Source organism: Sinocyclocheilus rhinocerous, unplaced genomic scaffold (assembly GCF_001515625.1).
Source record: "Sinocyclocheilus rhinocerous isolate Xijiao unplaced genomic scaffold, SAMN03320098_v1.1 scaffold2032, whole genome shotgun sequence".
Lineage (NCBI taxonomy): Eukaryota > Metazoa > Chordata > Actinopteri > Cypriniformes > Cyprinidae > Sinocyclocheilus > Sinocyclocheilus rhinocerous.
Genome location: NW_015634013.1, coordinates 33366 through 60311, shown reverse-complemented (window position 1 = coordinate 60311; position 26946 = coordinate 33366). Strand labels below are relative to the sequence as shown.

The window sequence follows — 26946 nt, the reverse complement described above, 5'->3', positions numbered from 1 at the left end:
AAAATTTTCAATTTACTCAAACACATACCTATAAATAGTAAATACAGAGAAAATGATCATTTTGTAGTGGTCTCCATTTTTAATGCTACTATTTAAGTTTATTATCAAATAGTAACAAATATGCAAATACACATTAACAAAATATAAATAAATAGCAAATAGTCAAATTTGTAGTGGTCGCTATATTATTGATAAAATAAAAATGATAGATTACCTAAACATTAGAAATTATATTAATTAAAATGTATAAATGTTTCCCTAACTGAAATATGTCAAAGCACAAAAACTACAACTGAACTAAAAATTAAGCTGAACATACATAGTAACGTTAAAAATTACAAAAGCACATAAAATTACTAAAATTTTAACTAAAATTGATATAAAACGAATTCAAAATACTATTGAAAAGTGAAAACTATAACAGTATGCAGGGTTAATTCAGGTTAATTGGGCCATTTTCCCCAGTCGACTTAAAGGCAAAAAGTGTCCCAATTTACATGAATTCACCATAAATAATATAATACCATAAAATATCACTGATCCTACTGCGCACAGTAGGCCTACGTATGTAACGTTAGCCTGCCCTAAAGAAAAAGTAGCAAGTATGCTATTCTAACAGCGTATAAACAAACATACTAAGGCTAGAAATGCAAGGAGGGATCGTTGATTTATAAATACACTAGTGAGGAGACAAGAACTCTTATTTGTGACTCGCATCTTGGTCAGATTATCTTTCTCACGAGTGTATATCGATGTACAATGGCCTGTAGGAGATGCAATGTGCAGCAGATGTTGCTCTTACCAATTGCTACAGTTAGGGAAGGAACTTTACTTTACTCATTAAGAAACTACAGCTGCCTTAGAGACAGTTTGCCATTCGCAGAAGCTCTGCTTGCAAAACCATTCAGACTGTGTGTCAACCATAGGTGTCAACGAGCAAGAGAGAAAAAACGCAACGAGCTGCAACTGTCACAGGCAGCAACCTGACGGCGTTGCTTGGCAACCGAGCGGTCCGCTTGAAAGGCAACTGAATCTCAGTTGAAACGAGGCCCAAAATCTTCCCCTTAAATGAAGAAAGTCATCAGGAATGGGTCCTGTGTAAAGTGTTAACTGAAAGTTTAACCACATACTTACACAACTACGCCTGCTCAAGGTTATGTGTTGTTTATTTGGGAGTCTGTTAACACGCTCAGTTTCGGGAATTTTCTCTCCGTTTCACATAAACACACTCAAATAGCTCAAAGGGAATCGATGTTTTAAGCTCAAAGCCAACAAACTGACAAAAACTCCTTTGTAACTGCAGAAACAAACGATCTACCACAGCAAAGGATCGATATGCCTACATATGTCTTCGTGTCCTTTTTTTCCACTACCAATTTTCTTAAAGGGGTCATATGATGCGATTTCAATTTTTCCTTTCTCTTTGGAGTACGTGTTACAAGCTCTTTGTGCATAAGGGACATTCTACCAGAAACGTAGCCTACATTTCCACTTGTAAAAATCTTGGGTGAAAAAAATATCCTATTCTTAAATCTGAACGTTGAGTCACATGGAGGACATGTTAATCTATATGAAACACATATCGTGCCATCTCAGCATGTTTTTATGATTGAAATAAATACATTTTTATACGCATTTCACCCCTAAAATGTTGTAAAGTTGCAAAGACTAAAGTCTCAAATCCAAAGAGATATTCTTTATAAAAGTTAAGAGTTAACCACGCCTACGGCTCTTTCTAACATGCCCCCACATGTCTACGTCACAACACCGCCCAAATGTTCGACGCGTTTCAGAAAGGCGGGGCATAGAGGAGAAACAATAATGTACAGTATGTGGAAAATACTGTTTTTTGAACATTAAACCGCATAAATAATAATTTCATTTTCACCAAATACACAAAATAATGTTCTTTTTAGCAACATCATATGACCCCTTTAACCAAAAAAAAGTTGGTTAAACTGCAGCTTTAAGGAAAACATTATATATATATATTTTAAATATATATACTGTATATATATTTATTTTATATATATATAGCATATAAATGTAATTATCTTTAATAAAATACCTTATTTTTTATGTCTGCAAATGTTGTCAACCATGTTACTGACCAAATAACCCCATGGAAGTATGTTGGGTATATTGTTTTGCAAAATTTCATGATTTAAGTTCAAATACATATTCAAACACAGGTTAACCTGGTCTAGAATATCATGTGGTTGGCCAGACAAGGCCTGCCTTTGAAATTGTCAAAATGGTGAAATTGTCAACTGTTACTTGTCAACTAGTTACTATGTAGAGCCAATTGGTGGATAACAGATGTCATAATTGGACTGTGTGATCCACTGATGATAATGAATTTTTGAAATGCCATATGTTTTTTTTTATAATAAATGTAACCTTCTCTGTATCAGAGGAGATACATATGAACTAACAATGTGTGTAGTTAATGTTTTTTTACATTTTAAATAACTAGAATGCTGCTTCTCATATATTCATACAGTATATTTTATATCCACACAGTTTGGTGTTCTGCATAACATCTCTTAAAATTATTTAAGATTTATGGTTTTAAAAAAATGATTAAAAATGTAAATGCACGCGCAGTTATAAAATATGGCATGTCACTGTGTAATAACATTTCCTTCCTGTTTCAGAGCTTCAAACATGGTTGAGATAGCAATCGCAGTCCACGCTTTCCATCCAGGTGCCCCATATTGCACAGAAGTGAATGAAACTGCCAGTTCCCAGATGGATTGCGTTGCCCTGGACACTGCCAATCTGCTGGAAACACACTGCGACCTTGAGTCACAACGCTCGGGTTCCTGAGGTCAGAATTACAGTTTCTAAACAACAGAAAGACAAGAGCATCCCGGGACATTCATAATATCAGTAGGAAAAGGGATATGGGATCATGGGATAGGGCATGAAACCGATGCTATTTTGAACATAATAGACCAGGGGCATGATTTTTGATTGTAGAACAGATTGGACTAAATCAGTGGTTTTCAAACAGGGGGCCTCAGCAAACTTCAAGAGGGGCCCAAATAAGTCTTAGGCTTAAAGGGGTCATATGATGCTTTTTTAAAGATCATTATTTTGTGTATTTGGTGTAACAGAATATGTGTGCACATTTGCGGCGGGATTATGCAAATATTTCCACATAGTGGGGTAGATATGTGGGGGCGTGTTAGAATGAGCCGTTTTAGGGGGGCGTGGCAGAGTCTTTTGTTTGATAAAGAATATCTCTTTGGTTTTGAGACTTTAGTCTTTGCAACTTCAGGGATCTTATCTATGCACAATCAGCTTGTAACACTCCAAAGAGAAAGGAAAACTTGAAATCGCATCATATGACCCCTTTAAGTAAAGAAAGATGTACAACATTAAACCGACATGCTATTTCTGAGTTTATTTATTTTTATTAAAATCATCTTAGATAGGAGGGCCTTTGCATATCGTCTTGGAAAAAGATGGGCCTTGTAGTCAAAACGTGTGAGAAGCACTGGACTAAATATCACCTTGTGCAATAAATACATGATTTTCTGGAGTTAATGAAGCCCAGAATCAACTTCATACTGCTTTATTAACCAAAAGGAAGAGCAACTAACTAAACTAAACTTTCATTCACCAAATGCCTTTACAAAACTGGTAATTAAATAGTCAATAATAACAACAATATTGTCTAGGAAAAGAGACTACTCACTGTTCTTGGCTGGAAAACATTTGCTGTAATAAATCACCTGAAATAGATTAACATTAAAACAAAATTAGGCCTTAAAACTCAACTCAAACGCCAGCTGCATCAAATCAGTATTAATTCATATAATATTTAATGGAGAAACAATAAGAAATTCACCTCTAATATGTCCCAGACTTTGAGAAACATACCATGGGTGTATTCATATGGGTATATTGACCCCCTGAATAAAGATAAGTGTTTACCACACCTTCTCATAGCTGGTTTATATTCCTTTTATTTTTTCCCCCTCACACTATGTAATATTCATCAAATCAACATTTCGTTTTTCTACCTCTGAGCCGTGCTATGAAAATCAGGAACCGTTATCTCATTTTTAGTGTATGCTTGTAATAAATGGAATAAAGCAGCTTCAAAAATAGAGAACAGTGAAAGAGACACACTGAACATTTGAAATTAATCATTTTTAATACAAAATGAAAAATTGCAGTCTAATAATATACAGTTATGCTTGACTCATACTATACACCGGAATATAGTTGTATTAGTATACAAAGATTGTGATCTCTTTTAGGGCGCAGGTTGTAAAGAGGATTCGGTCACAGCTTTACTGATTATGCGGTGGTGGAGGAGGTGGAGGTGGGGGCTGGAACATAAAGCCCTGATTGGGCCCTGGGGGCCACAGGGCCATTCCCATTTGAAAGGGTGGCGGTCTGGGAAAGGGTGGCATCATTGGGCCCTGGAAGGGAAACATGTGTGGATCTGGAGGGGGGAACATGTAGTCAGGTGGGAAGGGGGGGCGAGCGTGATAGTTGCTATGAAAAGCGCCGCCACGATTGTGGTGCTGCCCACGGGGAACGTTGCGGTTCTGTCGAGGCTTCCGCCGGCCAGATTTATGAGGGGGCGGACCTTTATGGGCGTCCGATTCATCCTCTGGAAAGTGAAAACAGTGGTTAACAGAGCAGTTAGCGCATATAAACATTATTCGTGGTGCTCATCCAGGTTCAAATTCAACTCACGTCGGTAATAAAAAAAAATATAGATAAATTTGACTCACCTGAGTCAGAATCGTTTTGTGGCCGTCTCTTATGCTCTTTAAGCTTCTGTTTGGAGAGCCTCTCTTGCTCATCATCACTAAAATCAAGTGCCTACATACACACAGAATAAAAACCAATCAGTGGAGAGGTTAAACCATCACTTATTAACAGATAATACTGATGACACACTATTATGGCAGGATATTACCGGTGCTCTATTCCATAGAGTTTAAGCCTTTGTTGACCTGATTTCCTAAATAATTGTTATAAAATATATTAACATTTACCTCGGGGGGTGGTTCTTGGTCGTTTTTCCAGGATGCATCTGAGCCCTTGGTCCTTGTTTGAAAGGAATAATTTGTACATGTTTTTTCAGAACAGCATTAAAGATATCGTATTTCAGTAAAACCGAGGCACACCCAAGTTTTCTCAAATGATGAGGTACTCACTTTTGGAGTACCTGTGTAAAGATGTAATCTGTGAAATCTTTAATTTTGGGGGCGAAGTAAACTGTATCTCGAATTTTAAGATCTTTCTGGTCGATATCGTCATGGGAGTTGAACCTCAAAACATAGTAGGGCTGACAAACTGGACCGAACACTTCAAAGATCTAAGGAGAAACCAACAATATTTTAGTCCCACAAAACTACTGTTTATTGCACAATATGAAAAGTCTTTGACAAGAAGTTATAGTGTACTATACATCACCACCTTATAAGACAACAGATCATTTTATGGATTATTACAAAAAATAAAATTGGCCACAGAAGGATAATGGTTACTGACCTTGCCAATAGAGGTTCTGTTTTTGGTGAATAACACACTGTCTTCATTCAGTGGTGGTGTGTTCTTGTACGACTCCACAATCACTAAATAAAATGAATACATTTTGTATGAAATGTCCTCAAAATTCAGCCAAGACAAAGCTTACATGGTGCCTCTCAGTGAAGATGTAAAAATATGGAAAATTGAGTTGATAAATATTGTTTTTTAATGCTAAATTGTAGCTGATAAATATTTATTTATTTATAATTTTTAAAAAAAGGATCATGTGACAATGAAGACTGGAGTAATGATGCTGAGAATTCAACTTTGGATCACAGGAATATAAAACATATTAACATAAAACACAGTTGTTTGAGATAATAATATTTCACATTACTTTTTACAGTATTTTTAATCAAATAAATGCATCTTTAAAAAACAATAACCTCAAAATCTTGAACGGCAGGAAATGTATACTTTGAAGTTGGCAGATGCCTGTATACCTAATTGCTCCACAACGCTTGATATTGTCCCAATGGACTTCATCTCTGTATCTTCTGGAAGGCTGATGTGGAGGTTCTCCACTGCAGGAAGGTCCTACACAAGAGAAGATAACTTCAAAATCATTCTCTTTTATGTCTGATATTAAGATTGCTCTTAGTTTACAAGTGGACAGCTCAGGAAACCGAGACATTTTGCCAACAGAAACATCAATTTGGTTTATAGATTGCCGTTGGCCTCTCACCTCGATAAGCAGCTCATTCTGGGTTTTCAATGGTGCAGGCTTTTTCTCATTGCCCATGGCAACACCTTCATCGTCATCTTCCGCATTGTTCATGACTAAATTAAAAGGCTCAGAGGAGGAAGACGTTGAGGATGATGAAGAGGAGGACGAAGAGTCTGAGTCACTGAATCATATAAAAATAATAAGAATTAATCATTAAATAATCAATAATCATCATTAGTATTAACTTTTTTTATACATTATGTATATAATGATAACGATAAAATTATCATCAATGAGCTTTATATGATGCTGCTAGGGCAGAAGGAGGCTCTTAACTGAAGATATCAAAGCACAGATTTTAATGTCCTATTATTTTACCTGTCTGAACAGTTGTCATCTGAGCTGTTTCCTCTGTACTGCATGCTCAGCAGACCCAATGATCCAGTCCCAGAGTGTGGGCTAACCACAATTCCACTCTGGATCTCTTCAGGTCCAATCTGAATGCTGGAGATCTGATTTCCCGCCAGTCCAGACTGATTGCTGGTTAAAGGTTCTCCTGTTGGCCCAAGTTGACCACTGGAGCTCTGATCTCCAGTTTGATCAGACTGAATGCTGGTGCAGTGGTCTGCTGCCAGTCCAGATGAACCACCAGTGCCCTGATCTCCTGTTTGTTCAGACTGATCATTCATGAACGCTTCTGACGTTGGTTCAAGTTGACCACTTGAACTCTGACCTCCTGTCAGTCCAGACTGATCACTGGTAAAAGGTTCTGCTGTTGGTCCAAGTTCACCACTGGAGCTCCGATCCCTTGTCAGTCCAGACTGATCACTGGTAAAAGTTTCCAATGGTGGTTCAAGCTGACCTCTGCTGCACTGATCTCCTAGTTGTTCAGACTGACCACTGGTGCATGGCTCATCTGTTGGTCCAAGTTGAGAACCAAAGTTCTGATCACATGTGTTTTCAGTCTGAAACGGTGTATTATTAATATCCAATTCCATTTTCTCTTTTTCAGATTCTTGATCTTGATTCTGTAAAAGAAACAAGATTGTAACAGTTAAAACACAATACAAAAGTTATTGTGACCTAAGATAACAATGCAAAAGTACATGAGAAGAACTCCATGGAGTAGGATTACACTTGTAGATTGTGGGTTGCAGGTGTTAAATCTACGTTTCTGACATTTAAATCGATTTAAATGTATGCCACATTTTTGACTATGCCTTTAACTTCTGTTACTTTTGTTTATGCTTTAAAAATGGCTTGAGCACTGACCTGACTTAAAGCACTTTATATAAAAAAGAATTACGCAACTATATTATCGTTGTTTTTGTTATAACGCGGTAAACTACATGATATGGTGACGTGACATAAACACACGGGGGCGACCCGCTACATGTAAAATAAAACAGCCTTTTTCTAGATAGAAGACTTATGTCAGATCTTCATCTAACGTAAGTGTACATCATTAATATGTCTCATATGCTGTTCATTGCTTTATGAGTGAAACTTTTAATTTGGAAAAATACAGAGGGCCCCTTTAAGTAATCAGAATGCAAGATTAAAGTAGCCGAGGAGGGTGACAGTAATGCTGTGACTTGCAATCCAATTTACCATCCAGCATTTGATATTTCATTCTCTCAGTGTGAGCTGCATTATCCACCACCAGTTCATAATTGTGACTGTACTGTTCAAGGTTGAAGCACATGCTCATTTATAATCCACGTTTAAAGTAATTACAAATGTACAATGTTCTAACCGTTAGTAGGAATTCAGTACGTACCAAGTCTGCCAAAACTAATGAACGATCAAAACATAGGTAAGGTTATAAAACGTTCTTTACCTGGCCATCAGTTACGTTCTCTGTGCTTGAATTCTCCATGTTTAGGTTTCCATGTGAGAACAGCGTGAAGAAAGCGCTTCAAATAAGATTTTACGTCATTGGCGTCACAACAACAGGAACCGTAAAGACCATTCCAAAATAGCAGTCCCAATCGTTATTGTCAAAATAATAATAAAATGTTTAAAAACATTTACATTTAGTCATTTAGCAGACGCTTTTATCCAAAGCGACTTACAAATGAGGACAATAAAAGCAGTCAAAACTAACAAAAGAGCAACAATATATATGTGCAAATGACAAGTCTCGGTTAGCCTAACGCAGTACACGTAGTATATATATTATACATACACACACACACACACACACATATATACACAGGCACACACACACACACACACACACACACACAAACAAAGAAAAACAAGTAGATAGAATAGAAAAAATAGAAAGCTAGTGTTTTTTGTTGTTGTTGTTTTTTAAAATAAAGAATAAAATTTTTTTAAAAAAGATAAATATAGAATCAGAATGAGCTTTATTGCCAGGTATGTTTACACATACGAGGAATTTGTTTTCGTGACAGAAGCTTCCACAGTGTAACAGAATGACAGTGACAGAACAAAAAACACAGATAATAAAAATAGAACAAGTAAAATAAGGAATAAAAAATATACAAATCGACAATTTTATGTACAGGTATAGAACAAGAGAAGTAGAATTAAAATAGAATAGAAAGTGTTAGAGTTAGAGGGTCAAATAAAGGTGGAACAGATGTGTTTTTAGTCGTTTCTTGAAGATGGTTAAGGACTCAGCTGCTCGGATTGATCTGGGCAGTGTTGTTATTTAAAGTGTTGTATTATAACAGGAAAAAAAAGTCAATTCCTTCGAGCCGGATTCGAACCAGCGACCTAAGGATGTCAGTGTTGAAGCTCTACAGTCCTCCGCTCTACCAACTGAGCTATCGAAGGGCTGCTGTGACGTCATCCACACTGGAATTTACTTGTTACTTTACATAATCAGAAGCTTTTAGGTTGTAAGAATTGAATCACGTTAATGAACGTTATTATCATATTTACAATATTTATAATAGCTGTGTAATATATTAAAATATTACTAATTACATTCTAATTTAAAACCGCAGGTTGCGAATAAACCGAAGCAAATAAACGTTTTCCTTCGAGCCGGATTCGAACCAGCGACCTAAGGCATCTGCAGGCTGCAGCCGGGTATACTTGGCTATTTTGGGGAGAAAATGCCAACTGGACAACAGCACAGATACACAGAAATAGACAGAATAACAACGAAAGAGAAGTCAAAGTGCAATAAAAGAACGCAATGTTGGGCAATCCACTGCAAAAATGATCAGTGTGACAGTAAATATCTTGCCTTTCATTGTTTTGTCAAAGACCCTGACAAGTAATTTATTCACATAAGTGTAAAAATAGTGTGTGTTTTGAAGTGGGACGTAGCACTGTCTGATGCACCTGCTAACTTTTAACTGTTTTTAGTCTAGTAGTAAACTTAATTCCTTTTAATAACTGCAGGTCCTAGCCATAGAAACCATAATAATGATTTATATGGATATGACACTAAGTTAGAATGAGCTTATGCAACTTTTACTATTACTATATATTATTAGTCAACACACTACAAACATGATGTTATAGAACATGATGCATTGCTGTGTCTGTCATAATTAAATAATTTTGGAGACAGTGGCTGTACATGTTTTTTTGTTTTGTTTTGTTTTTTACATAAAGATTTTGTTTACAGTCTTCCTTTAACGGACATTAATATAAGACAATACTGCAAAGACAGTTTACTGTCAAGCTGTTATATTCCTGTTATATATTTTATTGTCCAACATTTTTTTTTTTTTTACATAATTTATTATTTTTTTTTATTTACAGTCTTCCTTTAACGGACATTAATATAAGACAATACTGCAAAGACAGTTTACTGTCAAGCTGTTATATTCCTGTTATATATTTTATTGTCCAACATTCCTAATTTTTCTGTCATTAATTTAATTTCATATGTTGGTATTAATTCAGTGTTTATAACGGTAATACTTGAACTTAAAATAATTTCAACCGAAACTGACATCAATATAATAATAATAATATAATAAGCCAATCACTGGTGGATTCCTACATTCGTCAGACCTTCGATAGCTCAGTTGGTAGAGCCAAAGAACTTATACTGACAAGAAGTGAAAGCGTTCAATTGCAACTCATTCCATTCTGGAGTGAAAGCGACTCGGCAGTCGGCAGTTTTTATACAGTCCAGAGCCATAGAAAGAGTACGGCTCTGATACAGTCTATGGTCGGCAGTCCACTAGCTTCTAGCTGTCGCTACGGCAAATATCAGCTGCTTTGTTTAAAAACCCGTACATTAAAGCTGAAATACAGCCTGAATGATGACAACAATAACGTACAATCACTAGACTATTGATCATCAAATCCTTTTAACAGTTTATTTTACAGACTTTGTGTTTAAGTCTTCTTTTTTCACAAAACCTTTGCTCTCTAGAAACCATTAGCAGTCAACCAATCACAGTGGGGTCTTTTTACAGCAATCGCTTCAGATTTTTTTATTATTATTATTTATTCATTAAGGAGAGGCTGGGAAAACTGTACATCGCCTACCGTTCTCTCTCAGCTAAAGATAAAATTAATTAGAATTAAATGCTTGATTAACGTCACTATTACTTTTCATGTTAAATGTGAATATCAGATCCGAATTTAGCTTGCAAAACATAATTTTACCAAGCTACGGCTAGTGTAATGTTAATAAATTACCAGCAGATAGAGCTATGGGTCTCTACATAAATCCTTGTACATGTACGTTTGAAATGCAGCGTACACAAAAATGATTTTGAAGTTTTACGATTAAAATTATTTGCACATCCTCGTGTTACACAAAACCTGTATAACTGTTTCCGTGGAACACAAAAAAAGATTTAAAGACAGCGTTTTACAATGAAAGCGAATGATGAAAGAGGCCATCATTTGGCCTACAATGTCTGAGAAAAAAATCATACAGGTTTAGAACAAGATGAGGTTGAGTAAACGCTACATAATTATTATTTCTTGGGTTATTTTATTGCTATTAAACCATAAATCATGATTTACGCTTCTAATTTCACTAAACAGTAAAATTATTCACCCCCTCACCCAGTTTTACTGACACACTCATATTCCCACATTCTGATGGTTTAATGAAGGATTAGGATATTTATATGTTCTCATTTTTAAATTAATATAACACTTTGCAGTGACGCTAGTAAACAGAGACAAAAAGCAGCACACAGAGAAATGTCAGGAGGCCATGAACCCCACAGTGGTTTAATCCTAAAAAATATATGGCATGATTGACAACACAACCTGGATCAGATGAAATAAATCGAATTTAAAAAAGTATGAAAAATAAATAATTAAAAATGTTATGCAGTTTTTGATATAATTTTGCTCAAATGTTATGAAACCTGCCACATCCTAGGACTCAAATTACGTGAACTTGTACTTGGCAAGTATCATTTTAAAGAGGAAAAAAAAAAAATGTAGGGTTTATTTATGAGTCACATCTGAAGGTTTCCAAAAAATATATATATTATTAGTCAAGTTAACAGAGATAAACAATGGCACATATTGGATTTCTAATTTAAAAGTTAAGTGGTGCTCTGAGGACTGTCATATTCTGGAGACAAAGTTAAATAAATTACTACCATTAACATACATATTTGAGTATTATATACAAGGGAGTTATTGGAACAAAAATCTACAATTCAAATTTCGTTGTCAACAATTCTGAAGTATTACCCTATTTTACACCATGTGTTTGTGTATGTTAGTTCTTGTATTTGGAATTTTAAAAAAAACAACAACAACCCTGCAACAGCGCAGTCCTGTGATAAACAGGTGATACTTTTATGCATCCTCACCAAGTCCAGCAAAATAGACTCTTTCTGTAAAGGAATAATATAAACAAACTCCTCTATGTACAGGATTCAACAGAACAGGTAACAGACTAACTAAAACACTGATTCTGACAGATCCAGGGCACAGAGGCTAGAGAACAGAAGCGCATGACAACCGGCATTTGATTTTGGAACAGGCTGATTCAGTTTTTCAGTAGAAAAAAAGCTCACTAAATAAGATATGGCAGGTGTGATATCTCATTCAGATCCAATAATACATTTCCAATTGAGAGTTTGTACCCCTTTAGAATGCATATTTACATTTCGCATATTTTTGTTACAGGAAATGATGCCGAATCCAGGTGTCATGGCGAGCAGCTCCAGTCTCTGGCCTCTGATTGGTGTAAACAGACACTTGATGAAACGAAGAGGTTATAAAACCCATCCACACACCGTTTCCCCCCTTTTAGTCTGCGTTTTTCGTCTTCTAAAAATCTAAGAATTTTATTTTTGTGCATAAATTATGACAAAACACATCCCTCCTTTTCCTTCAACATCCATTAAATTCTCTATAGCAATAGTGGTTTTCATTTTCATAGGAAGAACCCAAGAATTTAGTTTGTAAACAGTCAAATCTGAATCTCCAGATGGCATCTTGATGACTGTTTGGACTTGGTCAAATGTGACGAGAATGAACGTTTTTATATTATTCTGATGGAAATAATGTAAAAGAAAACATAAAATCCTTCATGAACCGTTTGCATGGATGAAGCCAACCAATCAGAAGGGAGCGAGAGAACTTGACCATCCAATGAGAAGGCAGAATTTGTCATGTGCGAGTCCAGACTTGATGGACGACTCCAAGCAGTGGCAAAGTGACAGTAAGGAGATCAGAAGGGGTTAAAGGTCACTCTTTTGTGAGCTGTGGCTAGTTATTGGGCATTTTTTTGGGCCCCTGCATAGCTGAAACGTGCCATTGGCAGTATTTGAGCAATATGGGATGAAGAATCGCAGGTCATGCCTTTTTGAACAAGCGTAGGACAACATCCAGGGCGAATGGGTGTGTTTAAAACAAGCCGAGCATGGGTGAGTCCACAGATATCAGTCTTTAAGGGATTTCTTCGTTTTTAGTAGATTTTCGACATGTTTTTTTAAAACAAAAAACGCTGAAATGTGGTGAGGTGCGACATCGTAAAGTTCATTACCACCAATACGGAAGCCCGTTCCAACTTCCCTCTGTAAATACCAGGGAAGCGCTGCCCATTGGCTATGAGCACTGTCCGTCACTGGCTCCGCCCCCCACAAAGTGTCACAGTTCTGTCCTCTGCAAAGCTCCTCCCCCTACGCATCAGATAGGCAACTCTGAATACTGTCCATCCATAACTGTGCATTTGTGCTGTCCTGGGCACAGAAGTTATACACTCTTTTGGTCGTCTTGAGCTGAAAGAAAGGGGAAAAACATTAATCATGAACCATGGACAAATAATGCAACATGCACTGATGGGATTATAGAGGTCTTACATCAAAGAAGGCTTTGTCATCTATGTTTTTAGGTGCTCCCATGGTGGGCGTCCCCGGAAAGACAGATTCCACTTCAGCTAGATCAATTACTCCCTTACAGTCTTTATCTTGCCTTGTTTCATAGTATCGCAACTAGGAAGAAGAGAAAAGGAATAAACATATTGCAAGGAAAAAACATATTGCAAAATAATTAATTTTAATATATAACATGCAAGCTTTGTGTACTGAATCAATTACAGTTCCAAAACGTTTTCAGTGCAGCAAGTACCTGGTGTTTGGTCTTATCCAGTACAAACCAACGCGGTTTCCAAGGTTTCAGCAACGCGCCTTTTTTGTATAAAATACCCTCAAAGCTCCTACAGCCAAAAAAGGAAAAAAATATATTACATTTTAATTCAAAAGATGTTCTAACCTTCAAGCATTCAAACCTACAGTAAAGAGTAGTTAGTAAAGATATAGTTTTTGAGTTCATATAAAAATGATATTAATTATATATGCTAAAACATATTTAGAAAATATGTGCATTATTTGTAAAAATATTTTAGTATTAATTATGCACTATTACAGCATTTACTGGTATTTTTAATTAGCTTTTATTTTTACAGTTTCAATTTTCATTTTAATTTTAGTCATTTTGTAATGTGCTTTTTAAAATATTTCTATTTATCTTTAAATAAGTTTATTTCAATTTTAGTCATTTTAATACTTCAACTTGAACTTATCTATTCCAGTTAGCTGCCAAGGCAACATTTCTATTTTTTTTTTAAATTTCCATCTAATATTTATATTTTATTTTGTATTTCATCATGTCAATTACTATTTAATAGTTTTACAATGACAACACTGGTAAAGAACTGCATTGTGCATACACACACACACACACACACACACACATCTAGTGAAGACTAAAAAATTCTTAAATTTTGGGGGGGAAACTATAATATACTTTACACTTTCCATTATACATTCATAAAATGTTAACCTTTTAAACTGAAATTTAATTAAAAAAAAACATTTAAAAAAACAACTAAAGTTGAAAATGTCATTGCCCCAAAAACAGACCCAAGGTGACCGATGAAGAGTGTGTTCACAGACCTGTTCTCGCTCTCAGTGCTCTGGAACTGGCTGTAGAGCGTGCTGGTACTGGGTCGACCAGCTGCAGGTGTGGATGTGGCACTGACCTCACAGTCCAGTGCCAGGTTGATGGAGGAGCCGACCCCGCTCTCCTGCAGATACACACCCTGAGAGCGACGCTGGTGACTCAGATTAGACGACATGAGCAGAGAGCTGGAGAAGGAGTGCTGGGGAGAGAGGAACAAAATATTAGTACACCATCCCATTAGTAATTTGTAGATAAAGGTAAGATGGTAATTCGTCTCTTACCCTGCTCTCTAGTCTGGACTCAACCCGTTGGGCCGCCTTAATCTTGTCCCATGTGTCTTTCCATTTTTCCGTTGGTTGTCCCAACTCAGTTTCCAGGTTCTGCACATCCTGAATAAATATATATTAAGAAGGTCATCAGCATTCATGTATGAAGACAACTTAATTTTAATTACCACTTCTGCTTTATTTCTCACCTGCAAGAGTTTGGTGATGGCATCAGGTAGTACTTTACTGAGGCTGTCATAGCAAGGCCAGACGATCCTCCGCTGGGACTTGGGGGCCGTCGTCTCCTGTCTATCACCAGCTTCCTCCTGTGGCTTCTCCGGCCGACCCCGCACTAATTCCCAGTCAAAGGACGGACCCTCAGAAAGCATTTCCTCTGTGTAAAAGTCCCAAACCTTCAAGTTGGAGATAAAACTGTAGGGCTTCAAGACCTGCAAGACAAAAGAAAGGCAAGTTACACACACTAACCAATAGAGGGCACTAGAGTCATTTAGTCACATTTTGTTTCGAACTATGTTCTCAAACTAAACTAAGAATGTCAGAACAAAATTAGAAAGTTACCTCCTCCTCCTCAGGTGAAAACATGTAGTTGTAGAATATGGGGGTCTTCTTGTTGAGCCGGTCAATGTAATCCCAGACAGACTTGCACACCTGAGGGTTCTTCCTCTCACCTTTTTCCTCATACAAGACACCTACACAGACAATACATTGGGATAGGGCCAAACAGAGTTCAGTGATTGAATACTATAAATAAGCACCATGAAACTTCCTGTAATATATCACTTGACTTTTGATAGTACTACACAATGAGAGTACAATAACATCAAAGAAGATTCGATCACAATCTCATTATGAGAGTCATGTTAACAGTTGACATTGCGCAGCATTTAATAAGTTGTTGAATAATTTCTTGTTAGGCAATTTAGACTCACCAAGCTCTATGCGCTCATAGTCGGAGTCCAGCAGGAAGGTGCGGAAGCGGTTGGAGACGTAGTGGTAGGCTAGGAACTTCAGATAGTACTGACTGAACTCAAACTCCATGGGGAACTGTAGATGGATCTGTTGGGAAAATGAGCAGAAGGAAGAATCATCTATCAGATCTTAAGCTGCAGAACAATTAATTAAATCTGCTAGCATTAAACATGGATTTTAGACCAAGGAAAACCAATATGAAACTACTGAAAGCAAATTGCAATTGTAATAACTAGGTTTATATGTCCAACACCACAAGACAGAGCTATATAAAAGTATATATGACAAAAAAAAAGGCCCAAGACTGAACCTTGTGGGACACCAAAGCAGTTAATCTGTAAATCATTACTATGCATTTTGATCAATCAGAACAGTATTTATTAAGGTATTTACAAACAGTAGAGTCACAGTGGTGAGATTAAAGCAATTTTTAAGGTACAGAGAATATAGTGGGCAAGTTTTCTTCCATGTTGCCTTCTACTTGAAAAGGAAGGGGGTAGGTTATTAATTACATTTTGTTGTTTAAAAAAATAAAATGACAATTATAAACTAAGAACGTTGAAACAAAATTAGAAAAATGCCTGCAGAATACAGAATATTTCCATACAATATATATGAAAAAACGAACTGGGCCTGAGACGGAACCTTGTGGGGCACCTATATTGTAAAGTGGAGCCCTAGTGTTTAGGAAAAAGCCATTTCAAAGGAACAGAGTGGGCAAGTTTTCTTCTTCCAAATTGCCTTAGTGAGAAGGACATGGGATAAGAAACAAGCTCTCCTGGATTTCTAGGAGCTTAATCGAGTTCATTGTGTAAGAGATAACAATCATCTTTGATTTCTTGTCAAATCCAGATTCACTGTTCTGAAATCCCACTATTAAGCAACCTCATTCTTTAAACGTGTGGGGAAAGAAAGTCTATCCTTATCTTCAGGGTAAATTAGCTAAAAGGCTTGCGCAATCAGGATGAGTTATAGTAAGGTATCTCATCTTTGAAGGTGTGGTCTGTTTAGAGTGACAAAGCAGGAAGTTGGGACAAGTATGTGTATATCAGCATGTATTCATGAGCTGCCTTTCTGTACCTGCTCATCCTATCACCAATCATATAAGGTTTATTCTTTTTCCCTTTTCTTTGGACAAGACCTTCCAAGAAAGTGGAGATTGCTCCTTATCAACACCCAACAAAACAGCAGATGTAAATTTTACGATGGACAAGATAAGAACTTTCCAGAAACAGATTTAAACAGCTCCACTGGAAAACTGAATAAAGAATGCATGTAAAAAAACAAAACATCCATCATGCAATAATGCCATGCATTTGAGTGCATAAAGAAAATGGTTTAACATAAGAGTAAAAAAAAAAAAACGTAAAATACATAGATACATCACAAATGCTTGTGCATGTACATTTACTGAAAGTTATAGTGATTTCCCAACCAGCAAATATGGGGCAGGTTGAGAACGTTATCAGCAACTCTGCTCTCTGATTATTGGTGCCACCCACTGGAAAACATATATCGGACAGCCACCAGTACACATACCTGGTGCACACAGTCAAGGAACTGTAGGAAGACAGGTGTGAATCCACTGCTCTGGCTGGCTAGCGTCTGGGCTCCACGGTGGCTGAATCGATGACCGAACGACAACCACTCTTTCTCCACAAGCAGCCTGAAACCATCAATTGTTCGGTAGTATGGATCCGACAGAAGTTGCACCAGGGACACCACCTACATCCAACACAGCATTAATGCAGACATGGACAAACAAAATTGATGACAGACACAGCTCATGCATGTTTAGGTGTTTGTCCTACCTGTGTTGTGACATCCCAGCCATCTTCCAAACTAACCATGACGGAGGAACCGTTGTCCAGGAGTTCCACAACAAGAACGGACACCTGTAAAACCTTGTGAAGCTATGGGACACAAACATCAAGAACATCAAAAATTGTAGATCCAACTGACCAATACACTGTATTTTTAAGTGTTAAATTAACCCAAATAAAAGGAGAAAAGTGGTAAGGTACCAGATTCATCCACTCCGATTCCTCCAGGCAGCGGTGAAAGTTCATGTTTGTGTTTGGTTCAGTGTTGGGTGAGGAAGGCACACAGGCTTTCATCAGCTTCTTGAAACTGTTCTTCACCTGCCGTACATCAAAGACCTCGATAGGCACCACCTCCCACTGCTGGAAGGAGTCCTGCTTTCCACCCTGACCACAACAAGAAGACTGAGGGCTTAGTTTTGATTGATTTAAATAAAATGATCAGATCTTAAAATTATAGAAATTAATTGCGTGATAGTTCTGGTAACAGGTCTTGAAAATCAACTAATATTGCAATTCAAGTTGTCACAAGTTATCATATTCGTATGAAAGTTTAAGTATTTAAGCTAGTAACCTTGAGCTGGGACTTGTCTCCAATGATGTAGAGGTACGCCCTCTGTTGGCGAAGGAAATAGGTCTCGGATGGGCCTCCATTAGTCTGGGGGGACTCTTTCCCAGCCAGCCTGTTCCCCACATCAGGGTTATACGTGCTGAGCCGCCCACTACCACGAATACTGCCCCATTTTCCTGGGAAACACAAAGACCAATGAAAATCATTCACTGATGTAGAATGGGCAATTAATTCTGCTTTGTGGAATCGTTTGTGTGTGAATTTGCATGTTTATTTGGGGACTGGCAGAATTTGTGATTTCTACAAACACCAGACAAACAAGACAATGACAATTTGGTGGATCACATGCAATGAGATGTGTATCACATCCTCACACACAATACAAATAAATCAAACAGACATGGTGGTCAATGATTAGTTAGCACAGGTAAAGAGGATGACAACACTACATGGAAACTTAGTGCTAAAACTCGCTGGCGTCATTGTCGAGAGATTTGATTGGTTAGATTTGAGAGCAGGGGCGGGCCTACTGTACCTCTAGGCGAGTTGCGGGCCTTGACAGAAACTCTAGGCTGAGAGAGGGAGATGACCCTTGCCCTCTGACCCAGCGCTAAGGTCAGATGACATAAAAATGCCCATTACTATCAGCAAACAAAATCGGGCAGCCAATAATAAGCCAATGCAAAAAAAATATATAAAAAATGCACAATGACGTCCTCTGCCATATGGGATTGGATGTCAAAAATTAGAGTTGAATAAAGAACTTAATAAATGGTTGGGAACAGAGGAATGGATGGCGGGTTAAGTTGTGAGGATCTTAAAAACACACTCTCACCTCCTCGACTGAAGGTTCCTGGCACATCCTCTTTAGTCCCCATGACTTGTTTCATTAAAGCTCCTATTTTAGGCTGCCTCAGCTTGTCTGATGAGTCTGAGGCCCAAATATGACACACACATAACACATTAGGGGGGTAAATATCACAAGTGAATTGTTAAGGTATACATAATTGACATTGTCTGGGAGGATTAGTATTGTTAGGGTCAAGTAAGGTCAGGGTTAAAGGTCAACCCTAACCTGAGTTGCTCATGTGCGAGGAGGTGAAGCCACTGAGCGTGTTCCTCCCGCTGGCCTCGCTGTATGAGGGCATGGAGCTGATGATAGCCTGCAGATACTTCTCCTGCTCCAGGCTGGTGGAGTCGGCCTGCGACGGGCCTGAAACCAAACACAAACATGTTTACTTTTATACCATAAATATGCTCTGGTTGATCTCTTCCTGTTCTAATCCGCTTTATGTGGCCTAGTACTAAGAGAACTGGGCTTAATAGTAGAGATCAAACAGCACAGCACAGTACTAACACCCCAAAGGTCATGGGTTCAATTCCCAGGGGATTCATCAACTGATAAAATGTATAAAAGTGTCTGCAAAAAGCATGGATGTATATAATAGATATATTTACAAGTGTTGTTATAGTTAACAAAAATTATAAAAAACAGTTCTTGCTAATTAAAATAATGCTAAAATATAAAATAAAATACTAGGTGAAAAACTTTAAGTTGAACTACTAAAATTTAAAAAAGCAAAGTAAAATAAAAATAAAGCTAAATAATATAACAAAAAACAAAAATGACAAAAGCACATTACACAATTACTAAAACGTAAACTAAAATTAAAATAAAAACTGAAAAATATTATAAATCATTTATAATTACAATAAAAATATATTATAATAAAAATAAAATAAATACAATTCAAAGTATTAATAAATACTATAATTGTGAGCCCACAACGCCTTTAGCATGCAGGCCGGCCGAGCGCAGCAGCAAAGCTTTGGTGCGTGAGTTCCTCCAGCACACCACAGGGAAGCGGTTCTGCCGGTAGCAGCGGCAGATGCGCTGGATGGTGGAATCGGGGATGCTCTGAGGCACGATCAGTAACCCTGGATAACTGAAACACACAAACAGACAGCCAATGAGATTTAGGTATAATTGCTATGCTAACGGTATGGTTTAGCCGAGACTGAACTTTTGTTTCTGAGAATTCCGGAACTCACCTTCGGCAGACCGTGTACATCCGGTTGACGGTGGAGATCCGGAAGGGCTCGTTTTTGGAGCGGGTCAGGCTGTTGCTGAGCGTTCCCAGTCCCAGCCGCTGGTAGTCCCGACAGCAGGCCCGCTCGACCACATTACTCATGGTCTGCCGGTCTGACGAGCGGATGGTGGAGGAGAGCGTGAGTGAACTCTGGTCCGGCTCTTCAGACACTGCTCAGTCAGAGAGGTTGCATTATATTACATAATCACATATCAGCCATCGCAAACATCAGTCTATCAAGTTGTAAATGTGTTTTTTTTTGTGTGTTTTTCTTACCAGAGATCTCATCCTCGTCCATCTCTGACTGAAAACTGCTGCGGTTTTCCCAGGTTGGTGGAGAATACTTCTTCCGGGTTACATACTGACGCCCAATGGTCCTCTTTGCGGATTTAACAAGGTTTTTAGACAGCGTTCTAGAATAAACAGCGGCTCAAACATTTTAATCACTTGAAAAATCTGATTTATGTTGTTTAAGACTTGTATCAAGACTTATATGCATATTTCTTTAAATATAAAAATATGAAATATTTTTAAATATAAAATTATATATATATATATATATATATATACATAGGGTGCTTCTACTAAATACTGAGCATTTTTCAGTTTTTCTTTTTTAATAAATCTGCAAAGATGTCAACAATTCTGTGTTTTTCTGTCAGGGGGGGGTGCTGTGTGTACATTAATGAGGAAAAAAAATTAACTTAAATGATTTTAGCAAATGGCTGCAATATAACAAAGAGTGAAAAATTTAAGGGGGTCTGAATACTTTCCGTACCCACTGTATATACATATACACACACACACATACACACTTTTTACTGTTCATACACATGTACTTAAAATTTTAAATATGTATGAATAATGAGCTCAACTTATTTCTTATTACTTAATATTCAGGCTAAATATAAAAATAATGAAACAAATATAAAATAATGTTTTATAATATAAAAATTATAATATGAAAATTCACATAGACCAAAGTGAATCATGTTTGTGTGTAAGTATCAAGCACTTTCCAAGTCTAGAGGGAAGACTCGCCATTTAAATCCATAACATGTCTGAGCTGTTGTCATGGTGTATTTTTCCAAAAACGTTAAAAGCTGCTCTCAAAAGCATTTGAAGATGATTGGTCCTGCCCTCAAGAGCGGCGTAGAACAGAACCGCATCTGAGTTTGCCATGACACCCCATTTGCTGCTAATGCAGGATCTTAACGCAGGAGCCTTTGCAATTTCCACTGCTGAATAATTTACTGCTTGTCAGCGCCACTACACGCTATTTCTCCCCTCTTTCTCGGTTTTGAACCAGTGCTACTGGGACACATGACCCAAACAGGAAGAGGCTGGATCGGGAAAGAAATTGCATGTGTGTGTGAGACAGAAAAAGGGTGGAAAAACAGAAATGGTCTACTGGGAGCCATGTCACACAAACTCTTGACAAACACATTTAAAGAGGAAGGTCAGCATCCATTGAGTTCTTACTTTAGCGACTGGTTCTTGTCCTTGGTCTTGTGCTCCACCGCCAGCTTTGCAGACTGACCCACGGTGAAGGCAAATGTGCCCTGGACGTGCTGTGGGTATCTGAGCTTATGCATGTGCTTCCTGAACACCTCCGCGAGATCTGACGCCACCTCCTCATCAAAGGCGATCTTCATCAGCTACAAGAGAAAAAAAAATAAATAAATGAAGTAATTGGTAAAGAGTAAAGGCAATGCTTCTAAACAACAAATATACAAAATAAAATATTTGCATTCATATTTTTTGCACCAAAACCCATCAAGTCAGACAGTTTTTTTTTGGTCACTCTCTAAATGTCTTTTTGGGGGGCATCCTAAACAATCCTAAATATCCATTTAAAAACAAGCTTCAAAAAGGAGTAAGAAATAAATATTTTTAAATAATTTATTTAAAATATAAATTATATAATATATAATACTAGTCTGTATTAACTGAATAGGAAGGGTTTTGATCCATTCTCATGTTACTATATCACAAATATAGCTAAATAAAATATTTACAAGCAATAATTTTCCACCAAAACCCATTACACAAGTCAGATAGTTGTTGTTTTTTTGTCATTCTCTAAACGTTTTGGCATCCAAACAATCCTCAATATCCATTTTAAAAACAAGCTTCAAACAGGAGTAAGAAATAAATATTTATAAATTATGTGTGTGTGTGTGTGTATATATGGGTGTGTATATATATATATATATATATAGGGTTTTTGATCAATTCTCATGTTACTAAATCACAAATATAGCTTAATAAAATATTTGCAAGCAATATTTGCAAGCAAAACCCATCACACAAGTCAGATACAGTTTATTGTCATTCTCTTGAGTTTTTCTTTGGCATCCAAACAATCCTAAATATTAATAAAAAAATATATTAAATATAAAAAAATTACAAACATTAAAACAAAGTAATAAATAAATAAATTAAATAATTATTTTGGGATTTTAAATATATATAAAATTATAATAAAATAATAGAATTATATAATATTAACCTGAAATAACTGAACAGAAAGGATTTTTGTGCACTTAAATGTAATGTGAGTTATGGAGAAACAGGAAACAGAGAAAGGTCAGGTGACACCAATACCTGAAAGGTGCAGGAACGCAGCTGGAGACCCTCCTGGACTAACTGATCCATGGGGAGGTTAACAGAGATCCGCTTCTCTTTCGTGAGGGAGGCGATGGGGAAGGAGCGGGTGACCACTTGCTCTCCAACTGCACAACACAAACATGTACGGCAAAATTTAATGCACCTACAAAAAGGCTTTTTGTGTAACAGGCACATTGATTTTCATTTTCAATTTCACAGCGTGAGCACAAGTTAGTGAGAAAACTGCTTCAGACAAGCAGGAAATTTCTATAATTCATGGCCACCAGCATCCCAACAGCATGACTGCAGAGACTACACCAAAGTGAGCTGCTCTAAACTAACTACACAAGTCACCCCCAGCGACAAGCATGACTTTTGACCAATAGGAGCGTACCGAGAGGGTCGGTTGGCGTTCCCTTGAATATGAGGCGGTAGTTAGAAAGGAAGATGGCTCCCTCGGCAGGCAGCAGGGGCGGACCACCCATGGCGCCCGTGGCTTCCTCTCGGCCATCTGTTATAAGGTGCACCCGCATGCCGTCCATCACAAACTCCTCACCGGGGAGCAGCGTTGGTCTCAAAAGCTTGGGCTGGAGTCAGAGAGACAGAAAGAGAAAAATAAAGAGGAAACAGAGAGACAGGGCAAGCAAAGTCAGTATATATCAGGAACGAGTTGCTCAAATATGAAATTCATACCACACTTGATTGCAAACATGCAGAATGCTTCAAGAGATCAAGAACTGGAGGAAATTGATCAATCACATCACAAAAACACACAGCAAAGGTGCATTTCCTCTCTGTCAGTTTGACATTTCTTGAGCATGTAAACACTTTTAAGCTAATGAACCGAATTCATCAGAAATTTGTAATGTGATTTATTTCAGAGTAAAACAGGATAGTCTATCAAGTGTGACTGATTTTATCCACTGGGAACTGATTAGATCATGAAATGTGGGTGTTACATAAGAGATCACAAAAGAAATGCTTCGTTATCAAATGTATCATTATTATTTTCTATTATTGCAAAATATATTAACAAAAACTGCCAAATTTCTTTAGCTTAAATTACTTTTTTTTTTAATCAAATGTCCTATTTCTTTTTAATTAAATTTACTTTTTTAATCAAATTACAATTTTGTAAAAAAACAAACAAAAAAAACCCTCTTTTTTTACTTAAATTATATTTGTAATTTAATTATTAATAAATAAATTATTTAAAATCATTTTTAAATTACATTATTTTAGAAAAATGTTACCTGAATTTAATTACTGATTTAAAAAAAAATGTAAATTAAATTTTTTTAACTAAATTAAAAAATTTAAATACATCTTTGTTTACTTGAATTACATATTTTTTAATTATTAATAAATAATACATTATTAAAAAGAAGTTATTTTTAAATTACAATATTTTAGAAAGACTTCATGAACAAAACAATATGTAATATTTGGATGAAAGATTACAAAAGACAAATATTTTATATAATGAGCCCTGATGAATCATGCACAACAGGACAGTTTACATGCATTATAAAGTAAACAGGGTCCATTTCAATTTCATGCTGACTGGGATACTTGGATAAGTGTATTTATAATTTGGATGTAAAACATTCTGTCCCACAGTTCTTTGAAATTTAATTTTCATATGTCCAGAAATGCCAGAAGCAACATTTTCATCTGGGAAAAATAGCCTATGTTTATGCCACTGAGCATTTTTCCCAAATAAACAAATGCATTATGAGTCAAAATAACAGTGAAGCGAAGCCAATTTCTCCATCTAGACCCAAACACTCTCTAGACGCTTATGCAAGAGCACGTTTCATCACATTCAGTGCTGAGACTCTGAATGATTTACAGATCTCACGAGCATCTACTGTCTTCCAGAGAAATGTGTTCTTGTAATGGGAAGTGATCTTGAGTCCATTTGTCTAGCGCTGTACAGCAGGTGGGCTCCATTCACACTCTCCTGTTTGATTTCTTGGGAAAGTGTTCAATGCTGGCGTCCCGTGACAGCATTGGTTGCTAGGCACTGAGTGATGAAAGATGCATGACTGCTTCTCCAGCACAGAGTACTTTTCTTTAGAACTCAGCAGAGTCAAAACAGAGTCAAAAAACATGGCAAGGTCTTTATCACACTTCACTGCACTGTTCTGCCCTTGTGCTTAAATGAGTAGTTCAAGATGAGTAAATTTGCTCATGTTGTTCCAAACCCATATGACTTCCTTTCTTCCATGGAAAACAAAAATAGTAGTTTATTTAGCAGGTGTTCATTTCTATACAATGACGGTAAATAAATAAAGTATAAATAAATAAGCAAATAATTAAATAAATGAAATGAAGTCAAACAGATGTGGAACGACATGAGGGTGTGTAAATCTAAATATTTTACTATACCATGATAAAATAAAATAAAATAAAATGTTTGGAAGGACATGAGCAAATAAATATAACTTTCATTTTAGGTGAATACTTTTGTTTTTAAATACTAAAATAATTAATTCAAAGAAACAAAGTCAAATATATCTGGAATGACATGAGGGAGCGTACATGAAGATAATTTATGAAAAAAAAAAAAAGAAATTTGAAAGGAGATGAGCATGAATAAATAAATATAACTTTCGTTTTAGGGTGAACTAATAATTTTAGGGTGAAGATCATTTTTGATTTAATTAAGGTGAATAAAAAATTTATTATTTCAAAAGTAATAAAATAATTAATTAAACGAAAGTCAAACATATCTGGAATGACATGAGATAGACTAAATGCAAAAAAATAAAAAATAAAATAAAAAAATAAAATGAAATTAAATAATGTTGTACCAAGATCCTTGATAAAATCAAACCTTTGTGTTAAAGGAAAGCACAGCAGAATGTCAGACTAAAGTGTGCTCAAAACAGCAGGCCAATAAGACCAGCATGCATCACTCAGGCCACGGTCAGTGAGGCAGTGCGGTCACGCAAACGTACCTGCCGTGGCACTCTGACTCATGGGTGGAGGGGCTGAAGTGGGATGTGATTGGATCTGCCTGGTTTTCTACACTGCATTTCCTGCCCAGCGGAACATAAAACAATGAGTTGGTTACCTTTTGGATGGGCGGCAGTCGTTTGCTCTCCCTGTGAACCGCGTCCAATGTTTCGATGTGCATCTGAACGATATCTAAAAGACAAACACAATAGCATACTAACATTTAAAAAATTATGATTAAAAGACCAATTTTGCACTATGCATACACATTCTGGTGGCTTCAATGTCAGGTTAAATCTCTAGAACTTTTACCGGGTATCATTGTGTGAAGGGCCTTCAGGTGTTCGTTGGTCACGCCGCTCTCGTTGCACACTTTGTCAACAAAGCGGTTGATGAACCGAACGACAGAGTTCGCAACATCCGAGCTCTCAGCATCCTCAAAGCCACTCTCTGTGTCGTAGCTTTCTGCCATGCTGCCCGCAATACTGAACGAACAAAAAACTAAATTAGTGGTCAATTTTGTTCAACTTTATTTTATTTAACTTTTTATTGCATTGCATCAAACCATGTGTTTTTGTGCCCACACACAGCAGCACACACCTGTTGGTGACGTAGCTGTTGCTGACGCTCTCCACGTCTCCCAGGCCAGTGTTGCGGAGCAGGCGGTTCTTGCTGGTGTCGAGTGGCAGCAGCAGGTAGCTCATGCGGTTGGCATAGTGGATGGCCTGACTGAAAACCGTGCTCTCTTCCTTCTGAACGCGCTCCTGCTGCTGCTCTTTGCTCAGCGTGGGCCACAGACGACTCTGCTCAGACGCCAACTCCAGGGCGCTCAGCTGCTTCTGAATAAAAATTAAAAAAGAACATACACTAGTGTTTAAAAGTTTGGGGCTGGTGTTATTTGATCAAAAATACAGCAAAAATGGTCATATAGTGAAATATTACTACAACTTAAAATAAGTTTTCTATTTTAAAATATTTTAAAATGTAATCTATTCCTGTGATCAAAGCTGAATTTTAAGCATCATTATTCCCG

General features: G+C 36.9%; 2 protein-coding genes and 1 non-coding gene across 5 annotated transcripts in view; all 3 read right to left on the bottom strand.

The window, feature by feature from the left end:
- Positions 1-4175: 4175 nt before the first annotated feature.
- LOC107744994 (H/ACA ribonucleoprotein complex non-core subunit NAF1-like) lies at positions 4176-8173 on the bottom strand. Of its 3 annotated transcripts, XM_016558830.1 has the most exons (10): positions 8067-8172; positions 6960-7254; positions 6605-6815; positions 6245-6407; positions 6003-6096; positions 5521-5603; positions 5184-5344; positions 5022-5073; positions 4755-4845; positions 4178-4630 (listed from the first exon to the last, which is right to left on the bottom strand). In XM_016558830.1, exons 1-10 carry the CDS (start codon positions 8103-8105, stop codon positions 4305-4307), a joined length of 1515 nt encoding a protein of 504 aa, XP_016414316.1. In that variant the 5' UTR covers positions 8106-8172; the 3' UTR covers positions 4178-4304. The 3 variants fall into 3 exon arrangements, with proteins under 3 accessions (XP_016414313.1, XP_016414314.1, XP_016414316.1); XM_016558827.1 differs by having other exon boundaries at positions 4176-4630; positions 6605-7254; positions 8067-8173; XM_016558828.1 differs by having other exon boundaries at positions 4176-4630; positions 6605-7258; positions 8083-8166.
- A 770-nt stretch (positions 8174-8943) lies between these two features.
- Positions 8944-9031, bottom strand: trnay-gua (transfer RNA tyrosine (anticodon GUA)). Its single transcript is given in 2 exon segments — positions 8944-8979; positions 8995-9031. It is a non-coding gene; the product is annotated as a tRNA-Tyr (tRNA).
- A 2347-nt stretch (positions 9032-11378) lies between these two features.
- LOC107745013 (myotubularin-related protein 5-like) overlaps positions 11379-26946 on the bottom strand; it is a 40729-nt gene continuing 25161 nt past the window's right edge. Inside the window, 24 exon segments of the mRNA XM_016558850.1 lie at positions 11379-13422; positions 13504-13635; positions 13772-13859; positions 14599-14804; positions 14887-14994; positions 15081-15320; positions 15451-15581; positions 15822-15948; positions 17401-17586; positions 17673-17774; positions 17886-18068; positions 18256-18428; positions 18788-18862; positions 19088-19183; positions 19328-19509; positions 20022-20198; positions 20305-20512; positions 20619-20755; positions 21825-22000; positions 22950-23077; positions 23347-23539; positions 26032-26105; positions 26226-26398; positions 26514-26752. Of these exon segments, the coding sequence (XP_016414336.1) occupies positions 13324-13422; positions 13504-13635; positions 13772-13859; positions 14599-14804; positions 14887-14994; positions 15081-15320; positions 15451-15581; positions 15822-15948; positions 17401-17586; positions 17673-17774; positions 17886-18068; positions 18256-18428; positions 18788-18862; positions 19088-19183; positions 19328-19509; positions 20022-20198; positions 20305-20512; positions 20619-20755; positions 21825-22000; positions 22950-23077; positions 23347-23539; positions 26032-26105; positions 26226-26398; positions 26514-26752 (3633 nt within the window). The 3' untranslated portion in view covers positions 11379-13323.

What these genes read in the sequence shown, in the direction of transcription:
- LOC107744994 (XM_016558827.1), bottom strand. Translation starts at nt 8,105, where the DNA reads ATGGAGAATTCAAGCACAGAGAACGTAACTGATGGCCAG. An exon ending in AGAACGTAACTGATGGCCAG is followed by an intron (nt 7,255 to 8,066) that starts GTAAAGAACGTT and finishes TTTCTTTTACAG; the next exon opens with AATCAAGATCAAGAATCTGA. An exon ending in GATGACAACTGTTCAGACAG is followed by an intron (nt 6,408 to 6,604) that starts GTAAAATAATAG and finishes TATATGATTCAG; the next exon opens with TGACTCAGACTCTTCGTCCT.